We start from the raw sequence: 23,596 nt of genomic DNA, 5'->3' as shown, positions 1-23,596 counted from the left end.
GAGGCGGAACGGGGATGGCGAAGGCGTGCTGCCTGATGGGAGCTCGGATAAACATGATCGCGAAACACTATCGAAACCTCCAGCTTTACAGCTTTACACGACCCAGTCACGGGCCCCACAGCCTCCACATCACACAGCACGCAACCTCAACTATACACACACTCACACACTGAAGGATATCCTCTCTGTGACGATAGAAATGTTTGGTCAATCAGCTGCTAAAACTCACATTTGATGACATTATAATCGGTCGTCTTATTTACAAGATAGTCAGCCACTTGAGAAAACTGAGAAATCTAATGTAAAGGAAAACACATTAGTGCTTAGTATGTTCATCTTCAGTTTATCTGATCATTATTTTTCTGATTATTTATCTTACTGATAAATAAAATATCTCCAGCTGACTTTAACAGTTATTCCTCTATCATTGTAAATTGATTATGTTTTGGGTTTTGGACTTTTCAGAGAAAACAGACCACTTAATGACATCACCTCTGAGAAATTATGATGGGCATGGTGACATTTTCAAGAAAAAAATCAATTAGTCGAGGAAATAATCAACTGATTAACCCATGATGAAAATATTTGTGAGTTGCCAGTTCTCACAGCCCAAATGCATCTTCATACTGCTTGTTTTTTGTTAGTCAACAGCCAACAAAACCCAAAGATGATCAGTTTGCAATGATATGAACACAGAGACGTTTAAATCAGCAGTTATCGGGTATTTTCACTTGATAGGTGACAACTAATGATTCCTCTATCAAATTATTGGTTAATTAACTGATCATGTCAACACAAGATTGATTATTTGTTCTCCAGCACAGTTACGTCTTCCATCGGGTCTTGGGTTCAGTTACAGCACAAATGCCTTAGTTTGAATATGTGTTTATTTACAACAGTGTAAACCAAAAACAGCAATAGAGAGCAGAAGTCACGTCCCTTCTGGTTTCCCTTATCTGGGACCTTATTTTGGAAAAGCTTTGTATGGTAGTGAATAGAGAGAGACAAGCAGTTATTTGATCCCGTCTGAATTGTGTCGTGAATGAATGAAAGATCATTTTTCATGTCAGTACAGTTGCAGTTTGTCATCAAACTAATCAAACATAAGAGTGAAAATACATAATTATTAGGACTACACAGCCAACAGTCGCGTTAGTGACATCGTCTTGTTGAACAGTCACCAAAACCCATAACTTAAAGTTCACTGAGCGGTTTGACACAAAACTAGATGGCATTTTACTTTAATTACGACAAACTGCAACTTTCTTGTCTTGGAAAATTATCTTTTAAATTGACATCATATGTGTGATTCATGGCACAATTCAAGAAGGATCAAAAAATTAATTTGTCTCTCTCCATTCACTACCAAACATATTTTTTTTAAAATAAGGTCCCACGGGCTCCACTGGAAGGGGTGTGACTTCGGCACTGTTAATATTTGCCAAACCAAAACTATAAATGGGAACTTGTGAGAAAATGCGGACTACATCATGTCTTGACAAAAAGTCCTCGTCATCACTTAACTGGGTCAAGTTTCACTTTCAAGTAATGACTGAATCATGTCACAGTCCCACTTGTAATAATTCTGTATCGAAGACTTCTTCAAGTGTTTGTTGTCATTCTGATGAGACTTGTACTAATAGTAGTGTAGTGTCAAAGTTGTGACACCAGGTGGCACTGTGCACTCACTTTAAAAAGGCCACGCATCAGAAATTCAGTGAAGTAAACAATGTAGCTTAGACAAAGATGTTTCTGAGGCCTACTGACCGCTCGGTTACCAGTTCAACGTCTACTGTAACAGTAAAGGTCAGAGGGCACTGCTGTCAGGGACAGTCTGCATGTCAGCAGGACTAATCTGATCAGCAAGACACTACACCCCAGAGCTACCAGCAATTCATCCAACACACACACGTAACTTTCAACACACACACTATCCCCACGCAGCTGTTTGACAGAAAGTTAACAACCCAGTCGCCAGAATAAAAGTTGGCAATGCACATTTCTGCAAGCCACAAACCTGTATATGATAAAACTTTACATTTCTCTATTTTGCAACTTTAAGTTTTTTTTAGGTACAAGCTTCTATTTGATGTCGTGCTTATGGTCCAGTTCATAACACTCGGCCTCACTCATTTACCCGCCCACACTAATTTACTCCTTAAATAGACTTTAACCAGCAGGGCATTTTGAAAAAGGAAAACAAGTCTGCCCTGACAAAAAGTTATAAAAAAAAGAGCCAGATTCCTTCAGTTGCGATTAAAATCTTTGTTCAAACTTTAAACATATACATCTGAAGACAGCAACAACGTGACACAAACTATGACTTTTTGATTTTAAGAGCATAACCTTACATAACCTTTGCAAACAAAGCTACAGAAGGTGCGTCATATTCGACTGAGGGCCAGCTGCAGAATTTATCGACCTCCTGTCACATCTGCTGCCTGGTTGCTGGCATAAAAGCTGCATTGCTGTATCTGTTAGGTTATTATGTTGTGCAAGTAACGGAGGAGCAGAAGAAAACATAGCGTTGTTCCATAATCCATGGTGAAAAAAGACTCAGAGTTTGGTTTCTGTTGAACTTGTAACTTGTACACCAGTATATGAATGATATTTGCATTAAGATGTAGTTACTCTATGTTTTACTGCTTTAGCAGCCTCCTCTCTTGGGAAGGCTTTCTACAAGATGTTGGTACGTGACTGCAGGGATTTGCCAGACACTGTTGTTAAGTGATAACACCTGGCTGGCAGTCAGTACCCTGAGGAGTTGGATGGAGTTGAGGTCAGGACTCTGTGCCTGCACCCTGAGTCATGTCCCACCACTACAAACTTAGAAAAACATTTCTTTATGGAGCCTGTTTTGGCAAAGTTTGCGCAAGAACTTTCATTTTACACAAAGATAGAAGCACACTCTAAAATGTAAAATATCACTGAATATTATATCATTATGATGTCAAATGATTAGAATTAAGGGGTCAAGCCCGAAACATGAAATACAGACTCATAATAAAAGTATTATTTCAGGGGTGTCCACATATTCCTGTATTATTAGTCTGTGCTCTGTCCTCTGATTAAGCTTGTTGATTTGTATTAGATACACAACCAATGATTATTTTTATTATCGATTCTGTTAACTTGCAATACTTAATTACACAATATGCTGATATTGATGATAACAGTGATATTATAAAATTAAATATTGATACTGTGTTAATGATACACATACAATTATATCTTGTGAATGATCCAGTGCAGCTGTTAGGCCGTGTATATCTTTTATTTATCAATCCAGCTGGTTGCCTTTTCGCTTTTTTCATTTTCACTACGTGTAAACTTTTGTACACCTACACTTGTATTTCCAGTGTGATTTATTCGCCAAAATATCTCTATAAATATCACAATAATATTGCTATCCTGCATTCATTTTGCCACGATAATTGTGTAGTGAGAATCTGATATTGTGAAAGCCCTAGTCTGTACTAATGAAACATGTTTCTTTACATGTAGAGAACAAGATTTGTAGGTCAACGCATCTCCGCAACAAAACAGGACTTCATTTTAATCCTGTTTTGTCACACATTGTACCTTTATCAAAACATTGCAGCTTCTGGATACTGCACTTATCCATATTGTGATTGGGATTGTATTGCAGTTAATTGTGCAGCCCTAGTTTTATCCAATCAACAGTCCAAAACCAAAAGATATTCATTTTACACCGACATACGCCAGAGAAAATGAGCAAATACCCACATTGGAGAAGTTGCAAACAGTGTTTGCAGTGTCATTTCTGCTTGACAAATGACTTATATGATTACTTGACTCTAAAATATGTTGCCAATGTATTTTGTGTTGATCAATTGTTATTAATGGACTAATCCTTCTGGCATTTATTTAAACAGTATCTATTGTAATCCAGAATCAATAGGCTCCTATTGTGCTAGACACGAGCAAGATTAATGTCTCCACTGGATAGAATGGTTGCAAACATTCGTAAGCATAATATACAAAAACAACAATAACAATCCTGAACCTGAATGCTCCCAGATGCAAAACATCTGCTTGATGAGCGCACTGAGAGTAGGCAACGTACAAGTACTGCATAGGCATCATGCATACACATGTAGGCTACAGCTCTGCTGCCTGAAGCCTATAATGAGATTCTGAGTGAGCGGGTGAACTTTCCCCTAGATAGAGAGCAGACACAGGGAGGGAGGGAGCTGCAGAGAGCGAGGGAGGGAGGGAGCGAGCCTGTGAACAAGGAGGAGAGGAAGTGATTTATTGTGATTATTTAGAGCAGGATCCGACAGAGATAAAAACTGAAAAAATAAGGATTACTGAGTAGAATAGAAAGGTGGGAAAAGAAGGCGAAAGAGGACAGATTTACGAAAGCTGGGGCATGGAGATAAATATCCTGTGGAGGTTTACGGCCACTGTGGAGTGTTTGTAGGGATATAATAATCTGTGTTGGGTCTGCTGCAACCACTGAAGCAGGTTTCTCTCCTTCTGCAGCTCTGAACACATACGGGCGATGTGGGCACTCCTGACACAAAGCTAACTCGCAGCGCCTTCTTAACATCATATTATATTAAAGCGGCTCAATACAAAGTTTGACCTTTTCTTAAAATAAACACTCCAAGTATGCGGCTTTGTATCATGATTTTCCTGTTTTTCTGCTCAGCCCCACCTCTCTGTGTGTTGGCGGACACACAACTAGCAGAGCACATCTCCTACTCACCAACACAGCCTGAGCTCTGTTCATCCCTCGTACATCTGCCACAACAGCTCGGCCTGCAGACATTTAAACCACTGTGACCATATTCGTACAAGGAACAAGAGCGAATCCCTCTATCAGGACACAAAGTCTAACAGAGACTTAGTCAGAGTTTGTCCTCTCTGCATGGCGCTTGTCAACAATACATCATGCTGAACGGCCCCTCCAGGCTACAGGACCAATAGAGTTACATAATAGCTTATTCTTATGATAACTGAGTCATTGGATTATATAGGCCATAGTCATAGTGCTAGCATTGGCTCAGATGCCGTTCATGCACATAATCCTTTGTAGCAAGTCTTCTCAACAACAGGAAGAATGTGATAGGGTTGGTTTGCAAAACAAACACAAGTTCAGACTGAAATGTTTACACAAACATTCAGGTTCCTTTAACGCAGGAGAGCACCTGTTAGAGCAGGATTTTGGATGCCACTGAACACTGAAATCTCCTCTCCATCTGTCACATCCACTGCGACACATGTTGTGAAAAGGGGAAGCCAACCTAACGTAGGCGTTCGCAATAAACACGTCATTTACAAACAGTGAACAAAATTAACATCAGCCACTACAGAAATGATGTTGAAATATGCATGAGACTGGTTGAAGAAACATCTGTATGTCGTCGCACTACTTGTGCTGTCTACAACAAACAGAATAGCTGACTTGTACAGACTCTTTGGTGTGTACTCTTTATGGTGTTTTTAAATATACTGTATATACAGCTACTTTCTTTGCACATGCTACTCTACATTGTATTTCTGTGTCAGTGCACTGTGAGCAGCTTGATCAATAAAGCCATTTCTGATCCTGAACTTGTGTCACTTTGCTTGTAACTAATGTGAGAGCCATGCAAGATGCTCCTAAATCCAGGGTGGTCCACAAACCAGGTATTCCCTTGATGAAGTTTAAGAAAAATGAGCCTTCAGGTGAGATCTGACTGTCACTTTTACTCTCTCACACATGCACACATTGTGGTCAGACTGTATTTCCTCATCATTATCTTTGTCAATAACTAACTGTAGAAAATGCCTCAAGCAACCTCAACTTAATCAGATGACATCTGTAACCTAATTCATATCACTTCTTTAACATAAGATTGTAGTAAGTGGCCTGATGTTTGCAAACAGTCAGTGTTTACTACTCCTGACAGTCAGTCCACCAGCTAGCTTAGAGGCTAGCTAACAGCAGCTGCAGCCAGGTTGAACAGCACTCAGGAGGATGCTAGCTACCAAAGCCCCCCTTGGCATTTGTAACAAACTATTTCTTCGCTCCATGAAAGCTGAAATGCCAAGTCTTCCCCACATTTCGCGGCTGTGTGCCGCAGTCTGTCCCGCCTGTCCTCGGTACAGAGCCCTGTCAGCTCTGGAGCATGCCTACGTGACAGACAGACTTGTTTACTTCATCCGCTCGCTAGCACAGCTGCTCTGTAGCGCCCACCGCACACCACGTCGACTGACGAGGAGTGGATAAAAACACAGGAAAAAATACTAAAGTGACACCTCAGCGGGAGTGCGAGCCTACCTGCTCTGTCCCGCGTGTTTCTCGGGCGGCAGGAGCCCCTCATGGTCCCGGTTTGAAGGCTCTTGTTCCCAGCGTGGTGAGCAGTGAGCGTCCTACAGCCGCACAGACACCAATGAATGAAGAGTGAGCAGCTGAGAGGGACGCGCGCTCATCATCGCGTCTGTACGCACGCGCGCGCATGTATACATCCACTTGTTATTGTTTAGATGTTCTCATGTACCTCCACCTGCACCTGCACCCCTGACTGCAGGCGTCTGAATGGAAAAGTTCACCACAAAATCAAAAAATTAAAGTCATTATCTTCTCAGCCTCATGTGGATGGAAAGTTTTGTTGTCCACAAAACATTTTTGGAGCTTCACAGAAAAACAGTGTTGCATCATTGTCCTAAACAACTGAAGCAGATGGGGACTTGTTTTAAAACCTAAAAAGGAGAAGAAAGAACCCCCCCAAGAAGAAAACCTTGAAGTTGCACAATGTGGCTTCAGGAAGAAATTTTAATCAGAAGAGAACGATCTTCACTGACTCATTCAACAAACTGAGTAAACAAACGCTCTTCATCTTCATGACTGAATAAACTGAGACAACAAACTGTCCTTGAAGGACAACACAATTCCATGTTTTACTTTGTTTATATGTGGCGGACCCTGCCACCTTTCTAGCGTCAAACAGTGTTCTGGACCTTATTTATTTTAGATATTGGAGACTGTAATATAGTAAATTGATGTTTGGTGTTAATGTCTCCACATTGCTCGTTGGGTATATGTTTGGTTGCAGACTTGCAGCTGCTCCCTATTTAAGATGGCTTCTTATTGTCACAAGCCATTTGCCTGATGAAGGTGAAGCACTGAATTCTCAAAAGTAAATGTATTTTTGTATGTATTTATGTATATTTGAAACGTTTTAATAAATGTATCACAGAAACAGCACAGATTAAACCAAAGTTTCTTTAAAGGCACATATCATTGGACTTCAGCGTCGGGCTTTCTTTGACCCCCATCTGCACTCGTGCCTCGCTGGTTCTGCTGCTTTTGTCTGATGTCTCTCAGTGCATTCAGGATGAGGTCACTTTTTTCAGGAGCACTAGAGGAGCCCACCTAACACAGCAAAGAAAAGTTATGATCATTCATTCTCCTCTTTTTACATACTCAAATGGAAATTTACAGAACTGTGTCCTAGCCCTCTTACGTCTTTAAAACTTGTGCTCTTCCTGATCCTCTCTGGAGGAAGCGGAGCAGGAGCAGATGGAGGAGGAGGAATCCAAGGGGGAAGTGGACTCTGGTTTAGTGACTTTGTGCTCAGTGGTGTCTGATGGGAGAAGGTGCTGCCTTTGACAAAGGGAACAGGTGGCAGAGGTCCTTTCTTCAGAGCAACGGAGATGGACGCCCCCGCAGATCTCGGCAACGTTTGAGACACTGGGCCTGTCAAATGTGCCAGAAGCTGCTATCACTTTTTTTACTTTTGAAGCATGAGATAAACATTTTAAAAACAACATTATAGGGGTAGTTCAGATTCTTTGAAGTGAGGCTGTATGAGATACTTAACCATTGTCAGTGTATTATCTGCAGTAGATGGCGGTCGGCATGCTGCAGGTGTAGGAAGCTAAGCAATGGACAGGGTCAGCCATAAAATGTATTTTAGCACCTGAAAACGGCCCACCTAATTAAAAAAAATCCATATCCCTTTCAGTGTACACCATATTTATAATGTTTTCACTGTGTGTGTGTGTGTGTGTGTGTGTGTGTGTGTGTGTGTGTGTGTGTGTCAACAGACACACTTTTCCAACCAGAAAATGCTGTTATATAAGCCAAATATTGTTCTCTCCAAACAAACATGACTCCTTTGGCAGAAACAGTAAACATTTAGCTTGTTTTGCATTATTGTGTGATTTTGGTGAGTACAGACTAACTCTTTAAAACACAAAAGTGACACAATAACACAAATAAATTCACTTATCCATGCAGCGGTAGACAAGCAACTTCTATATTCTGTGAAATGACAGTTTCTGACCAGGCAGTCTAGCCTGCGTTTCGCTGCTGACCCTGTCCACAGCAGTACGTTGTTTAGCTTCATCACTGGTAGTCCTGCTGATTTCCAAACTGGGGGCGTGCCAACCACCTCCCAACTTCAAAAAACTTGAACTAAATACTGAGCATACACTGCTCAACATTTTCCTAGAATAAAGAACCTCTGTTCCTCAGCTCTCTCTGCACAGCTTTGACACCGCCAAACTGATTGATGATGCAGTCGACAGCTTCAGCAACGTCTTTGTCTTTCAGGTCTTCCTCACTGAGTTGTGCCCGGATCAACAGCCTCTTCATAGAGGCGTCCAGATCCTGAAACTTCACCAAACAGATACAGCAAGGAATGGGCAAAATTAGCATTTTATTTCCACATGGACTCTTTACAATTTGACATTGTCTTGATGTGTGTTTGACTGTAATTTTCCTTACTGAACTGGTGGATGGTGTAACTTCTGTTGATGGTGCATTCATGGTTACATGCTGCTCCTCTTCTGAATGGTCAGGAGGCTCAATTCTACAGAGAACAAAGACACAAAGTAAACTATAACTCATATCATCTGTTCTCTTCTCATCTTTACATCGATAAAGTCCTTTTTGTCACCCTGAATCAGGCGGGTCACTTGTTGAGCTGTCCTCTTGTTCAGCACTTATTTTTTCAATCATCCCGGTCATCTTTTCTACAAAACAGACAATGTAAAATGAGCAGAAACAAGAGATGACTGAAGCACATTTTTTTTAATTTTTTTTTATTAGGGATCATCTTTTTGTTGTTTTTACAACCTTGGACTCTTTGGACAGCCTCCACCGCAAGAAGAAATTCCTCCGCCTCCTCCTCATTTGCATAGTTGACGCCTACCTGATGATTCTGTGCAAACACAGTAAATCCACCTTAAACCAGCTGAAAAACTCTGTTAAGCATGTTGCACAAAAACAGGGGCGCTTACATCTGCAGGGAAAGTGTGGAAGAACGTTCGAGCTGCAGTGTATTTGAATGGGATGTACAGCTCCTGCTCCCACAGTAACTTTGCACGCTGTGTTTAAGATAAGATAAGGGAAGGATGAAAGGGAAGGAAGAGAGGAAATAGGTTATGAACAGATATTAACGTAGTTATAGGCACACCCATTAAGTGCAAATTAAAAAGAAACAAGGTGTCACATGCTGTCACTTTACTGAGGGAAGTGGTGTATTGGTAGATGTGAGTAGGTGGAGTATCTCTAATCAGTTCTGCAGTTCCTCTTACCTTGACACAGTACAGTCGCAGGAAGTAGGAGTGAATAGACTCGTCCTCAATGAGACACAAAGCACCACAACCCAAACAACTCCAGCCTGGACTCTCTTTGGCCCCTAGTACCTGTGCTACTGTAGTTTTGATCAGCTGAAATAGACCAGGAGTCATACAGATCACAAGAATGGAATAAACCTATTCAAACTTATGCATATATATGAAGAAGAATAGCCAGGAGCCTCTAGCAGCTCGAAATGTGTGAATAGAGCACAAAAATGTCAGGAAAATTGACTCCATCTTAAAAAGATACTTCAATTCTTTGACTGAAAAAGTTCCATCATTGCATTTTCCCTACAGTTAGTACAGTTTTGCCTCTGTTATTTTACTTTAAGTCTCAATGTTCCTCTTCTTTGTGCCTCAGAGCAACCTTTGAGACATTCTGGTTTAGTTTCAGAGCGAGAGAGGTTGCTCCTCAGAGAGACCATGACCTCTTTTCAGAGGCTGATGATGCTGTGAAATGATCCATTTAACTGCGAGCTTCACAAGACCAAACCACTTTATTAAACCCTGCCCTGACATAATCCAGTGTTATCACTTCTCTTTCAAGTCATACCTCACCATTAGTTTTCAGTAACCACCAGACAAATCCTCATAATCCATAATACACAAAACATGTGGGGTCAGGATTAAGGTGTCATCTTTTCTGTTAATGATTTACTTTTCTGATGTTCACTGTTATGTTGACGACACGCTGTTCTACTTGCCCATAAAACCAACTGAAATTTGTTCTTTAATTTAGCAGTATTTTCCATGGCTCCAAGCGACCACGTTCTTATCTCTTCACATATTAGTGCATGTCACTGTTGTCCATGAGAGTCCCTGCTATCTGTGTCATTCAGAGAAACACATAAGCTCCCCCTTAGTTTCTTAACAAAACAGTCTGTAGCACTAGGGCTGGCTAAATCTGACATTTTACTGTTAATGTGTTTGTCTTCTTTTTCACATCCCCCCTCGCTTTTTCCTCTTTCTTTTTATTTATTTCATTAGTTACTATTTTCTTTTGATAAAAGTCCAGTGTGCAGGATCTAGTGACATCTAGTGGTGAGGTTGCAGATTGCAACCAAGTGAACACTGATTGTCTGAACATGCCCTACTGTGCCTGTTAAAACAAACAAACAAACAAACAAACAAACAAAAACAAACAAACAAACCCAGACAAACAAACATATAAACTACTATGGACTCTGTGGAAGAGGACCAGCTCCCTCTGTAGATATAAAGGGCAGAACTTGTCCTCATCAGAAAAGTGACCGTATAGATTGAATAAGAAAGCAGCTTAATATGACCCATATTTATGCCTCTTTTTAGGCAGCGACCTCTAGTGACTGCAGTAATTATTACAGCTAAAAAAGGAAAAGTAGCGGGAGTCAGTGAAGGGAGGAGGTCAGGGATGGACGGTCGGTTTGATCAAGCACATACTTCCCACTGTTCCTGTCCAGTGTGAATCCAGAAGACAACAGTGAGTTCTTACTAACTTACTAACGTAGTGAAGTGACGTGACATACAGTACATCACGTAATGTAAGTAATTTAGGTAACATAGGGACGTTTGTAATGGAAGTTGCAGAAGTGATGTAGTGATTTTAACCTAAACCATGATGGTTTCCTAAACATAACCAATATTTCTCTTGCCTAAACCTAACCAAATTGCGACTATACAACTGAGGTCCAGTACGTGTAACTCTGCAACTGCCATGTTGTTTTGGGAACGGTGATATATAATGTTTTGGGAGACTCTAACAAGGGATCTATTTAGTCATTTAGGTATGAGGATGTGTTGAAAGGGCTCGTTCTTAGGAACGAAAACAACAATTCTTAGTTTCAGATGATTGTACACTAATGACAACAATTACGTTTAATCATTATTCCTGGTTATATACATATTATATCACATTCCTGCAGAAAATGGACCTGCATTAATCCTACATACTGGACCTTTAAGTTCACATGGAAAAAGATTATGATTTTATTTTAGATGTTCTAGCGTTACATATTGAGGTAGATCCAGGAAATACAAGCAGCAGAAACGAACTGTAAACAAAACAGCCCTCACAGAAAGCTCATTCATCCACCAGAACATAAAAATAGAAATTGCAGACTAAAACAAAATATCATCCATGTGTTCCATTTAACAAAGTAGTATTATGTTGGAAATATTTTACCCTTTTAACACACATTCACGTCCATTCATTCTTAAGATGTAAATTTTACAAGTACAGTACAGTGTGTTGGACAGTCATATATTGTTGCTGTTCACTGGTTCAGGTGTTTATACATACAGAAAAACCTGAGTTACATTATTGTTAAGTTGTGTTTTGTGGCTGTTGATTTGAGTGAACTGACCTTACAGTGAGGTTCGAGCAGAGTGAAGAGGACGCCTTTCTCACGGATAGTCAGCAGATCACTCATGACATGACATCCAGGAATCAGACTTGACGCCATCACACAACTTTTGTTTTCACCCTCTAAGCACCACTGCTGTCACTGTCTCCCCACTTTTTTTTTCTAATCCACTGAACCCACTAAGCCTGAACACATTAACTTCTGATCCTTACCGTAACTGGTTTGAATGGAAATATCTCCAGCTGATGTAGCTGGTGACCATGCAAATATATTTGACTTGGTGTACGCTGTGTGTGCACTGTGGTTTTACTTCACTAACTGAGCAACTGTATTTACAGTCAGTGGGAAAAGAAAGCAGATGTTTGTTAATCATACAAAATTAGTTAAAAGTACAGCATGTCTGTTCTTACAGTGACTGTTTCTATCCCTCAATTGCAAGATCAACTGTGGATTAATTTGTTGTAAAGGTTTTGATCACATATAGTTCACCCTGTCACAGTTCTGTCTCAGTATGAAACTGTCAAAGATAAACAGACATAACCTACAAGCAGTGATGGAAAATAACCAAGTTAATTTAGGTTTGAAGTCATTTACTTGAGTGTTTCTATTTTATGCCACCTTGTATTTCTACTTTGCTAAATTTCAGGTGAAATGTCGACACTTTGAGTTATTTTTTAGATTTATGTTTGATGTACAAACATATAGTTATAAAAATAAATGTTGTAGATTAAACTCTCAAACAGTATATAAAGTAGTTATAATTAGCTCCACTTTAACCAATATATTAACATAACACTGACAGGGGCCATTATAGTTTTTTTCTTTTGATATTTCTATTTTATTTATTTATTTATTTATTTATTTCTATATTATGAAGTGTTTTTACATTAGGATAGTTGCTCTACTGCTGCCTACACCTGCTATTGTGATCCTGTACACATTAAAAATTTAAAGGGGGTGTTGGGTTTGCAGGTCCAATGCTATAGGTCCTGCTCACTGAAGCTTTTATGTTTCCATTTCCCTCAGTTTAGTTACCAGTTACTAGTGTTACCAGTGGGCAGCAGACAACATTAATGGCTTAGCAGAGGCTCTCAGAGGAAGAAGTTTCAAGTGGGTAGAAATGTCTGGATGAGGTTGATATAAATACAACTTGAACTCTCATAGTTTAAATTTCCTTTAATTGTGCACGTTACAGTACCCACATTATTATTTCTCATAAAAGTCCCCTCGGGGACTTATTGGTTGGATGTAATCTTGCCAATAAATATCTTTAATGACTTCCACATACAGTCTTTCTTTGTTTACAGAGAAGAACCAATTTCTCACACTGTCACAAAATCCCTGCATTCTTTTTTTCACCTGGCAGCAACAATAACAGTCACAATACAGGTTTTTATAATTCTCTTTGTCAAACAAACTGTGTAAAATAAGCTTTCCTGCACAAAAACAGAGATGAAATGAGTACTCAGATCTTGTACTTGAGTAAAAGTAGCAATACTACATGTAGAATTACTTTGTTACAAGTAAAAGTCAGGAGTTTAAATCTTTTACTGAAGCAAAGGTAAAGAAAATATTAGCCTTAAAATATACTTCTGTAATAAACCACCAAAGGTTAAAGTGCAAAATGCAGAATAATCTACTTTGTATGATTGGATTATTATTGATGCATTGATATGTATATTTCTTTAATGATGAAGCAGGTAAATGTGATTTAACTCACTAACTGCAGGTGCAATATTTAAGAATTTTAGCTTTAAAATTTAGAAATTAACCGAAAATATCAACAGAACGTAAAGAAACAACAGTGTTGACGTTATGTCAAAGACGTCTATGCATTGTGTTGCAGAGATATCTACTGAACTTAGCATGCTAACCAGCTTTTTAAAACCTTTATCACCCAGCAGTCCAAAGCTCCTGTATTAGCAATGTAAACACCAACAGTCCCCTGGTAGTCTGGCTAGCTGCATGGCTAACTGAGCTAACAAGCTAACAGTAGCTACAGCCATGGATGTATAAACAGGTAACAATTAGCAGCAGTTAGCAGTAGCTTTGGTGATATGCTGCCAATATTTGTTGGGAGTATGAATTCAACAGGTGGACAATTCTCTCATATTGCACAATTAAATAGTTTATCTGCTGTAAATATCTTCTCAGGTATGAATACATAGAATTATATTTTGTATTATTCAACTAAATCTACTAGGTAACCATTAACTCAGGTTGTCACATAAATGTAGTGGAGTAAAATTGCAATATCTTCCTCTGAAATGTAGGGTAGTAGTTGGATAGTCGTATAAAGTAGCAGACAGTGGAAATACTCAATTAAAAGTACCTCTACCTCTAAATAGTTCAGCGCTAGAGTAAATATACTTTTCACCACTGCAGTATGTAAAAAAGTCACACAACACAGTTGTAAAACATAAAAAACACAGTTTTATTTCCCATATTAGACTAGAAACAATCAAAATAAATGACATTTATTAGACTATTGAGTGCAGTTATACAAAGACGCATAAAAAGTGACTAAAAGACAAGAAGTGACATGTAGATGGGAAAATATTGCTCACTCTGTTTTTCATAGTTTTATACTATTTTTTTCAAATGATCATTTTCCCATGCTCTTCAGAGAATGTGACTTCTTTGTGACTGTTACACACCACTCCTCCGTCTCCTCCTCATGTGTGGGCTCCTCCAGGTTCAGGCCTCTTCCTCCTCTTATTGAGCAGCGGGTTGTTGGACATGTCCAGGTCTTTGATCTTCACCTGGTCGTAGTCAACGCGCATGGTGGCCAGGGCACTGGTCATTTCCTCCTGTTGGGAGACATTTTCTGCTGTAAATCTGGTGCTTTACTGCCACCTTGTGGTCATATTCTGAAAATAAACAGAGTCCCACCTTCACATCGTCCCACAGCTCCTTGTCCTCTGTCAAAACACGAGAGGTGTGCAGGGGTGTTGGAGGGACCACCATTGACTGCTGCAGTAATATAATAATAATAATTATACAATTATTTTATATAGCGCTTTTCAGGGTACACAAAGACACTTCAGGGTTAAAAAGCAGAATAATAAAAACAACAACACAATAAAAATACAAAAAGAAACAAGTTATACATTAAAAGCAGTTTTAAAAAGGTCAGTGAGGAGGAGTATTTTGAATTGAATCCGTTGTGGGACAGGGAGCCAGTGGAGTTTCTGGAGGACATGGGTGATGTGGTCACGGGTGTGGGTGTGGGTGAGCATGCGAGCAGCAGAGTTCTGGACGTATTGGAGTTTATTTAGAAATTTGGATGGTGTGCCATAGAGGATGCTGTTGCAGTAGTCAATTCTGGAGGTGATGAAGGCGTGGATCAGGGTGTCTGCAGCAGAGAAGGAGAGTGATGGGTGGATGCGGGCTATGTTTTTGAGGTGGAAGAAGGCAGTTCTGGTGATTTGATTTATGTGTTGTTGAAAGGAGAGGTTGTTATCAAAGATGATTCAGAGGTTGCGACTGTGTAGAGAGGGAGAGAGAGTGGAGTTGTCTATGGTGAGGCAGAAGTTGTGAGCGGTTTTGATGAGGGATTTGGGGCCGATGATGACCATGTCTGATTTGTCGCAGTTTAGTTGAGGGAAGTTAGTTTGCATCCAGGATTTGATTTCAGTGAGGCAGTTGGTGAGTGTGGAGCGAGTGGCGGTGGTGATGGATTTAGTAGATTTGGACGTCATCAGCGTAGCAGTGGAAACAGACCATGACGCCGTATGATGTTGCCAAGGGGAAGCATGTATAGGATGAAGAGGAGTGGACCAAGCACCGAACCCTGGGGGACGCCTTGGGACAGAGCAGCAGTGGAGGAGGTGCAGTTGTTGATGTGGATGAACTGTTGTCTGTTTGTGAGATATGATTTTAACCAGGAGAGGCCAGTGCCGGTGATGTTGAGGGAGGATTCAAGGCGGGAGAGAAGAATGGAGTGGTTGATGGTGTCGAAAGCTGCTGTGAGGTCCAGGAGGATGAGGATGCTGAGGTGGCCAGAGTCTGCAGAGAGGAGGAGGTCGTTAGTGACTTTAAGGAGGGCTGTTTCTGTGCTGTGTTGAGAACAGAAGCCGGATTGAAAAGGTTCAAAGAGGTCGGTGGAGATGAGGTGGGTTTTGAGCTGAGTGGCAACGGTGCGTTCCAGCATTTTTGATAAAAAAGGGAGGTTGGAGATAATTGTGACCAGGAGCAGGGCGTCTGGGGAAGGAGTAGCGAGGTGTGCCCCAGGAGTATTCATGGGATAATCCACAGTATACCAGCCTGGTGAGGAGGAGAGGAGGCCTGGAGGGGCCACCAGCGTACTAGCCTAGCGGTCCCGCTGAGATGAGGAGATTGTCAGCCCGATGCAGTGGCGGTCAGCGGAGGAAACCAGCCAGGGTCCGGCAGCCGACCACGCGGGGACGGGAAGATCCCGGTGGAACAAGCAGGTGGACATGAGCTGGTGGAAGATGATGCAGGGAGAGACCGCAGAAATGACCGCCCCGTTAGCAGGAAGACAAGGCCACGCCAGGAATCCCTCTTGGGAGACCTGGATGCAGCGGGAGCCAGCAGGAGGGGACCTCTTGCCAGGTAGAATGGCGAGCTTAGATGCCAACAATGGTCCAGTGTGATCAGGCTGTGGGGCAAGAGCCGGCAGGAGGGGACCACCAGCTCACGAAACTTTGTTCCTAACCAGGTCAAGGTAAAGATTTAAGGTTCAAAAAACTTTTCTTCAGAGACGGAGCGGCAGCCAAGGTGCGGCAGTATTTGCCATTGACATGACATGCTTCACTGCTTGATATAAGACACAAAATCTCATTAATTAAAGGTAGGATAACATACGGTTCTATAGGCACGTTGCTTACACAGTGATAACTTACACTGATCCAGGGGTGGTTCACAAACTGTACGATGGTCATCCTCTCATTGGGGTCTGTCTTCAGTAGCTGAATGATAAGCTGCTTGGCTGCAGGACATAAAATTAAGGTTTTAGTGCAAAATGGACTTGTAATGATGAAGCCTCTTTGGAGTTAACTGGATATGTTGTACAGGTTGTTCAGATATCTTCAAACATGTGATTTGGTCGGTGCAGCGTGCTTCTTTAGGCCCTCACTAATCAATTGTTTTGCCACTTGGGGGAAGAAACAAGCTGTGAACACTGAAATATTATCATTCACACAGATCATTCATTCAGAATTGTGTTTCTAGTCATCTGATGAAAGTAAGTTCTATATTAACTTTTAATCCTTTCTTTGGTGGAGACCAAAAAAGGCTTAAGAAAAATATGTAGCTTGTTAGTGCTCCACTATGTTCACCAGCTAGTCACTAACTTTGTCTTTCTGTTTTTTGGTGCTGAGCAGGTAGTACACAGTTGATTTATCAGAGTTTTGCCAGAATGTTATTTGCTTTTTGTCCTCTGTAGGCTGTCTGACGCTGAATTGTATGTGCGACAGGTCAGGGCAGGTCACGTCGGCTACTAGCTAAAAAGCTGAAGGGTGGAGGAAGGGGGAGGGAGGTATGTCTCAATGAGTTTGTCTCAGATGCAATGTACACGGTGATCTGTTGCAAAATTTGTGCAAGCGGCAAAACAACAACAAACGACATATAAACTAGTGAAGAATCTGATACGGCAGCACTGCAATGTGAAACACCAGAGCTGTAAATGAGGCCTCTGCTGCCGGTGAAGCAGCATGAACCCCGGCTGAACAACAGAAACTGGATTTCAGAGTAGGACATGGTTGTGGAAAAATGTTAAGAGGACAGGATCTAAAGAAGCTTGTTGCTGGGTGAGTTACATTGTGGAAAAGAAATTATCTATGTAAAAGTAATAGGAGTTATTTAGTAACGTAACTAATTACCTTTGAAACCAAGTAATAAGTAAAGTCATATTATCATTTTAAGTACAGAGTAACTTATTAACTTGTCCAGCACTGTTCATGGATAAATACAACAAATAATACATTTTATTATATGTATTAATTCATGACCCTAGTACTGATTTTAATAACAAAGTTATGAAGATAATTAATTCTATGTCTGAGGCCTGACCTTCCTCAGAAACGTCAGCCCACTCCGGGTTGGGGAACTCGTATTGGCCCAACCGGATCCTCTGCTTCATGCCGGGAGAGATGGCCTGACCTGTGTTTGAGTAGAACGGGGGATACCCACACAGACTAGAAACAAAACAGAGGAGGAGAAGACACTATTTTACTTTGCTGTCTTCCTTAAAAAAGGCAGACTTCATACAGTACAGCACAGTACAATACAGTGGATACAATATACCAGAACAGCAATAAAGGTTTCATTGAGTTGAATCCGACGCACATGATACTCACAGAATGTACATGATTACGCCCAGAGACCACATGTCACATGACTTGTCATATTTCTCTGGCCCAAGCACTTCTGGGGCTGAATGGACAAACAGACACAGAAAATACCAACACACTGATGTGGAGGATGAAGACACACTCGCACAGAAACAGCTCGATATGTGGATACACACAAACAACATGAATGACAGCAACCACGTCCAAAAACTAGGCCTGTAATAGCACATTTATAATACATTTCTCCGACTACAGTACCATCCTGACAACAAACACTCACCAACATAATACGGAGTGTAACAGGGAGTTTGGAGGGAGTTGTGCAGCGTTGTCTCCTTAGCAAAGCCAAAGTCAGTCAGTTTGAGTGTGCCGTTGCTCTCCTTGGTGGTGTAGAGCAGGTTTTCAGGCTGCAGCGAGAGATTCAAAATTATGTTTTTAGGTTTAAATTCTTGCTTAGATTCTCTGTGAAGGGTTACTCTGACAGCAGCAGTACCTTTACATCCCTATGAGCGATGTCCATGTGGTGGAGGAACTCTATGGCCGAGCCGATGTCATGCATGATCTCTGACGCCTCTGATGGACGGACACGACATAGATGTAACATGTACAGAAACCCATGAATTTCAGCTGCTTCATGTGAACTGTAACTCACCTCTCTCTGTGAAGGCCTGGTCTCCTCGGGCCTGAATGCGGCTGAACAGCTCCCCTCCCTCCATACTGAGACAAAATTAACAAAGAGATCAGAACTGGGGCAGCGAGGGGACTCTTGGCGAATGACCACAGTTCTCTACTGCAATCATGGTTTGACAACAAAGTGAGTCATTGTGCCGCACAATTTACTGCTCAGATGAGTCCAGTCTCTGAGCCACGGCAGACTCAGATGACGCAATCTGTGAGGACGCATTTAAAGGGAAAATACAACCAAGAACAGAATTTACAGCAAGCTTTTGTGCACATCTAACAGTATAAGGTTAATACAGTATAAGATGTAGATGATCTAATAGTGCTACCATGTGACACCTGGGGCTCAAAGCTTGTTTTATGTTCAAGATGTCACATATCCAATGAGCTTTATTTCAAAGTGCAGCTAATAATGTAGCTCCTCCGTCAGAAAGTGTTTCATACTCCAGTGAAAATGGCCTCATTAAAAACAGTTCGGTTTGTTCAACAGTGGATGGTGCAACACATGCGAACACAGTCCAAAACACAGAGGGGACACAGAGGCATCCAGTCATTCAAGCCACAGTAATGTGGTCAGTGATGCAAATGAATCCTGTCAAGTCTGTTCTGTCGTAAAGAAGGAGGAAAACAACACTCGCAAACAGCCTGAATCACGTTATTACCATCTTGTCCATTTGTTGTTGTGCAATGTGATGTCTCACTCTATGAGTCTGAGTTGAATTATTTGCACAAGAGGACAAATCACCAAAAAACAACATTTGTGCGTAGACAGCAATACATTCAAAATGGGCGTATGTGTCATTTCTTTTCCAAAGAATACAAAATCTCAAAGATATACAGTATTTCAACTATGTAAGTAAGAAAAATATTAATATTACATATTACAAAGTCTTTTTTTTAATAACAATTTATGCTGTGTGGGACTTTAAAAAGGGTATAACTTTAACAAACCAAGGATAAAAGTTTCATAAGTTAGGACCCTGGTATATTGTTAATTATGTATCTGCAGTGTAAAAGAAGCTAGGATGCAAACAAAAGCCGAATCAAAAAGTACAGGCGAGTGCAGTGTACTTCCTTTCTGTTGAGCAGCGATGTAGTTTTACCCAAAGTACAAAATCAAATTCAAGCCAGGTGTGAGCTGAAATCAAGCTCAGCTGGATCTAGATACCATCCAGATGTTTCTAGACAGACGGGCTCTGAACTGGGCATGGTAGTCTCTCAGCCTCAAGGGAGAGTTTTTGAAATTCATAAATAAACATGGTGACACTTTATATTAGGGTAAACATATGAATCTTTTAATAGCATGCATATTAGTAGCATATTGGCTCTTTACAAAGAACTTATTAATACCTTATTCTGCATGACCATATTCTACAACTACTAGACAATTATCGAAGAGATTTCCCTCAGTAACCTCCTAAATACTGCTCTCTGATAGTACGTAAGGAGGTCACAGCACATACATTATGACCTTTGCTCAGTATGAGCATCATAAGGTGGTAACACAACAAGAACAGTCATTCTATTCTAACAAATTATGAATTTCATTCCTCAAACCCGCACTGTCTTTGGTGAAAGTGCTTTTAAAGCTTTTGCACCATCATCCTCGTGTGAGTTACAGAGACGCCTTAAACTTGATTATCTTGGTATGTTTGACTACTGAATGCACATGTCCTGTCACTGAGCACTGGTAAATCATTGTCTTGATGTCATTTGCTGATTGTGTTCAGTCTTGTTTCTGTTTATGTGAAGATTTTTACGTTGTTGCTTCCTTCTTTATGTGAAACTTTGATTGCTGCTGTCTTGGCCGGAACGCCTTCGTGAAAGAGATCCTGAATCTTAATGGGAATATTCCAGGTAAAATAATAAATTCTCCGTTAACAACACTTCATAAATATGGTTTATTCTTACACAAAGCAACCAGTGTTTAGTATTTCTTTCGAAGTACTGTGTATATTTCCCATTCTAAAGTGAAATCTTTACAATAACTAATTCACTTGTAATTTGACACTTATCAACGCAAACAGGTTTTACTCCTTTATTACCATCAATAAGCAGTAATGATGACTTTACTTATGAAAATTGTGTGTAAATTGCCCTTTAGATGTAGAATATGATCATGCAGAATAAGTGCTTTATACTGACTAATCAAGAACCAGCATCCTACTTATATGCATGCTAATATCCAGCTAGTTTATTGTAAATATGTACCCTAATATAAAACTGTACTATATTATCTATTTCAGCACGGTTTCCCCTTAAAGGCCTAAAATAAGCAGAGACTTAATGTATATAACATCATGTTGGTAATGCTCACCACTCCATTATGATGAGGAGACACTTCTTCCCCTGGTGCAAGTTCGCATACAGGCTGAGTATTTGGACGATGTGGGGACCTCCGGACACTCGCCAGTGCAACTCAACCTCCCGTCTGGCTTTAGGAGTATCACACAGGATCTGCTCCACACCGAGAAAACACACGTCAGTGAAATGCTACTGTTTCATATTTGTTTTTGTAGCACTTTTTTATTTGTAGTTTACTAAAACTAAACTATAAAACTATGTGTGACAAGAAAAAACAGACTTCTTCAATCTTGCCCCTGATAAACACTCTCATATTATGATTTAAGAGAAACCCTAAAGCTAAATTTGAAACTTAAAGAAACAAAACCAACCACTTTTAAACAATAAAAACTAAACTGAAACGAGTCAATCCACTCTGGAAACTTTCTGAAACTATGCTGAACTGAAGACAAAAATTAGAAAAGAAATACTACAATATCTCTGGTCTAGTTGAGGTTTTACACCTGCATTTATGTTTGCAGGTCTCACTCTCCAAGGCAGATACGCTTTTAACTGATTTATCTTAATATGAGTTTGACATCTTTGACAAGAAATCAATAAACCAGAGACAAGCACATGTCTTATAGTGAAGACACTCACTGTAATAATGCCTACTATCAAAGCCATTAATCTGCAGTAATCTCTGCTGAGAGCATTAAGAGTGAATACTTTAAGCAGTCCGCTCTGTCTTTAAAGACGCAGGGCTGTAGCTGTGGTTATCACACACGGGGGAGGAGGATCTCCTATTCTTCTAGACATGCAGACCCCAGCCCAAATCCTTGAGGACATTGTGGAAAAGGCTCAGATATAAATGTTTATAAAGGTGTGGCTTTGCTCCAAATCACGGCTTTACCACTCTCTCAAGGGACACATTGTGAGCGCGCTCTTCACATTTCATCATACCTTTTCCGCTGTGGCTCACCGCTAAAGATATTCCAAAGAAAACATGTGGAGGCACTCACGGGGCAGTGCTTCCTGTTTGTATTTTCTTAAGGCTTTGCTGCAAACCTACAGCTGTTTATTGACTCACCGGCTCTGACCTTCTCACAACTTAAATTTCCCAAGTTGGCTTTAAGAAAAAAATCACTTTTAACATTTAATAAGCTGATACTTTAAGGTGCACTGTGCAGTATTATTGTCTCATTAAAGATCTGAGTTTGAAATTCAACATAGTGCCCCTTTAATGGTGAGTAGATGAGTGAAAAATGCAGCTTTTTACTTTTGAAGATGTCAGAGGCTCAGATAACGATGAGACATACGAACAGAGCAGATCATTGTCCACACAACGATCATGAAAACTGTGTGAAATCATCCCAGACAGCACATCACTGTCTGACAGACACGTCCACTGTCTGGGCGGCTCTGTAACTCAATCTGCTCTCAGATTGCTGCTGCATGCATCCATGATTGAATTAATGTTTCATCTGCGTCACATAACATCCACCTAACATGGCAAAAATCACACTTGTGGACAGATTTCCAGACATTAAATGGTGCAGATCAGAGAGTAGACATGAATAATTGAGGGAAGCTCTCAGTGACAGCAGCCTCCAGAGGACTGTTCACACCACACAGCATAAAGAAAGCAGACAAACACACACCTTCAGAGCACATTTCTCTCCTGTTTTCTTGCAATAACACGCCAGCACTTTCCCATTGATGCCCAGGCCGAGGACCTGAGCTGTGACTTTATAGTCCTCTGTCACTGCGTGCCTCTTGAACTCCAGTTTGGAGTAGGCAGGCGGTGGGAGGTCAGTCAGGCCGCTGACCAGGCTGCTCCCCAGGCCGGTGGAGTGCTGCGCAGTAATTGCATTCACAGACTGCTCCTCCTGGTTATGATGCATTTTTTTTCCTCTGTAAAAACCAACAGTGATGCAGAGCAAATCACATCAGCCTCTGCTGCAGAACATATCCGGTGTCATCCTAGTTCACTCGAGAGAGTCCAGAGGACTTTCGTACTTCCCGACAGACCATCTCGACCCACTCTGAACACTGTAGGAGCAAAAAAAAGAGAGGTATGTGATCTATAAAACCTCCTTGGAGTACAGAAAAGGGCGGAGGTCTGAAATCGTAGCGTTATATTGGCACAAAGAACTACAAAAGACTCCAGCTAATCTCTGGATGGGTGTGTAGAGATGATAAAACACGCTAAATTGTTCTGAGAGGAAAGAAAGCAGAGAGAGAGAGCTGGTACCCCTGCCTGGTCCTCATCACGGTTATCTGCCTCTTCCTACAGGGTACACCAACATCTCCAACTCCCTTACGTCAGCGCGGAGCGGCTCAAATTCAGTTTCTTAAAGGAACAACCACGCGTAAAGA

General features: G+C 40.8%; 2 protein-coding genes across 3 annotated transcripts; both read right to left on the bottom strand.

Annotated features, from left to right (window-relative positions):
* Positions 1-6,162: 6,162 nt before the first annotated feature.
* LOC311254856 (actin nucleation-promoting factor WASL) lies at positions 6,163-12,038 on the bottom strand (the record flags this gene model as incomplete). The annotated part of the gene is made up of 10 exons (XM_084348856.1): positions 6,163-6,220; positions 6,290-6,381; positions 7,259-7,384; positions 7,476-7,708; positions 8,476-8,629; positions 8,741-8,825; positions 8,913-8,988; positions 9,092-9,176; positions 9,553-9,687; positions 11,940-12,038. 10 exons carry the CDS (start codon positions 12,036-12,038, stop codon positions 6,163-6,165), a joined length of 1,143 nt encoding a protein of 380 aa, XP_084204982.1.
* Positions 12,039-14,352: 2,314 nt separating this feature from the next.
* Positions 14,353-23,519, bottom strand: LOC311255229 (MAP kinase-activated protein kinase 2-like). Of its 2 annotated transcripts, XM_084349528.1 has the most exons (10): positions 22,879-23,519; positions 21,252-21,391; positions 18,906-18,970; positions 18,747-18,826; positions 18,534-18,660; positions 18,260-18,335; positions 17,973-18,097; positions 16,805-16,890; positions 14,832-14,912; positions 14,353-14,749 (listed from the first exon to the last, which is right to left on the bottom strand). In XM_084349528.1, exons 1-10 carry the CDS (start codon positions 23,119-23,121, stop codon positions 14,615-14,617), a joined length of 1,158 nt encoding a protein of 385 aa, XP_084205654.1. In that variant the 5' UTR covers positions 23,122-23,519; the 3' UTR covers positions 14,353-14,614. The 2 variants fall into 2 exon arrangements, with proteins under 2 accessions (XP_084205654.1, XP_084205655.1); XM_084349529.1 differs by lacking the exons at positions 14,353-14,749; positions 14,832-14,912 and adding an exon at positions 14,934-16,612.
* Between the last annotated feature and the right edge of the window lie 77 nt (positions 23,520-23,596).

The sequence above is a fragment of the Pagrus pagrus genome, assembly GCF_965226575.1.
Source record: "Pagrus pagrus genome assembly, chromosome: 3".
Lineage (NCBI taxonomy): Eukaryota > Metazoa > Chordata > Actinopteri > Spariformes > Sparidae > Pagrus > Pagrus pagrus.
This window is presented reverse-complemented; position numbering and strand designations above follow the sequence as displayed.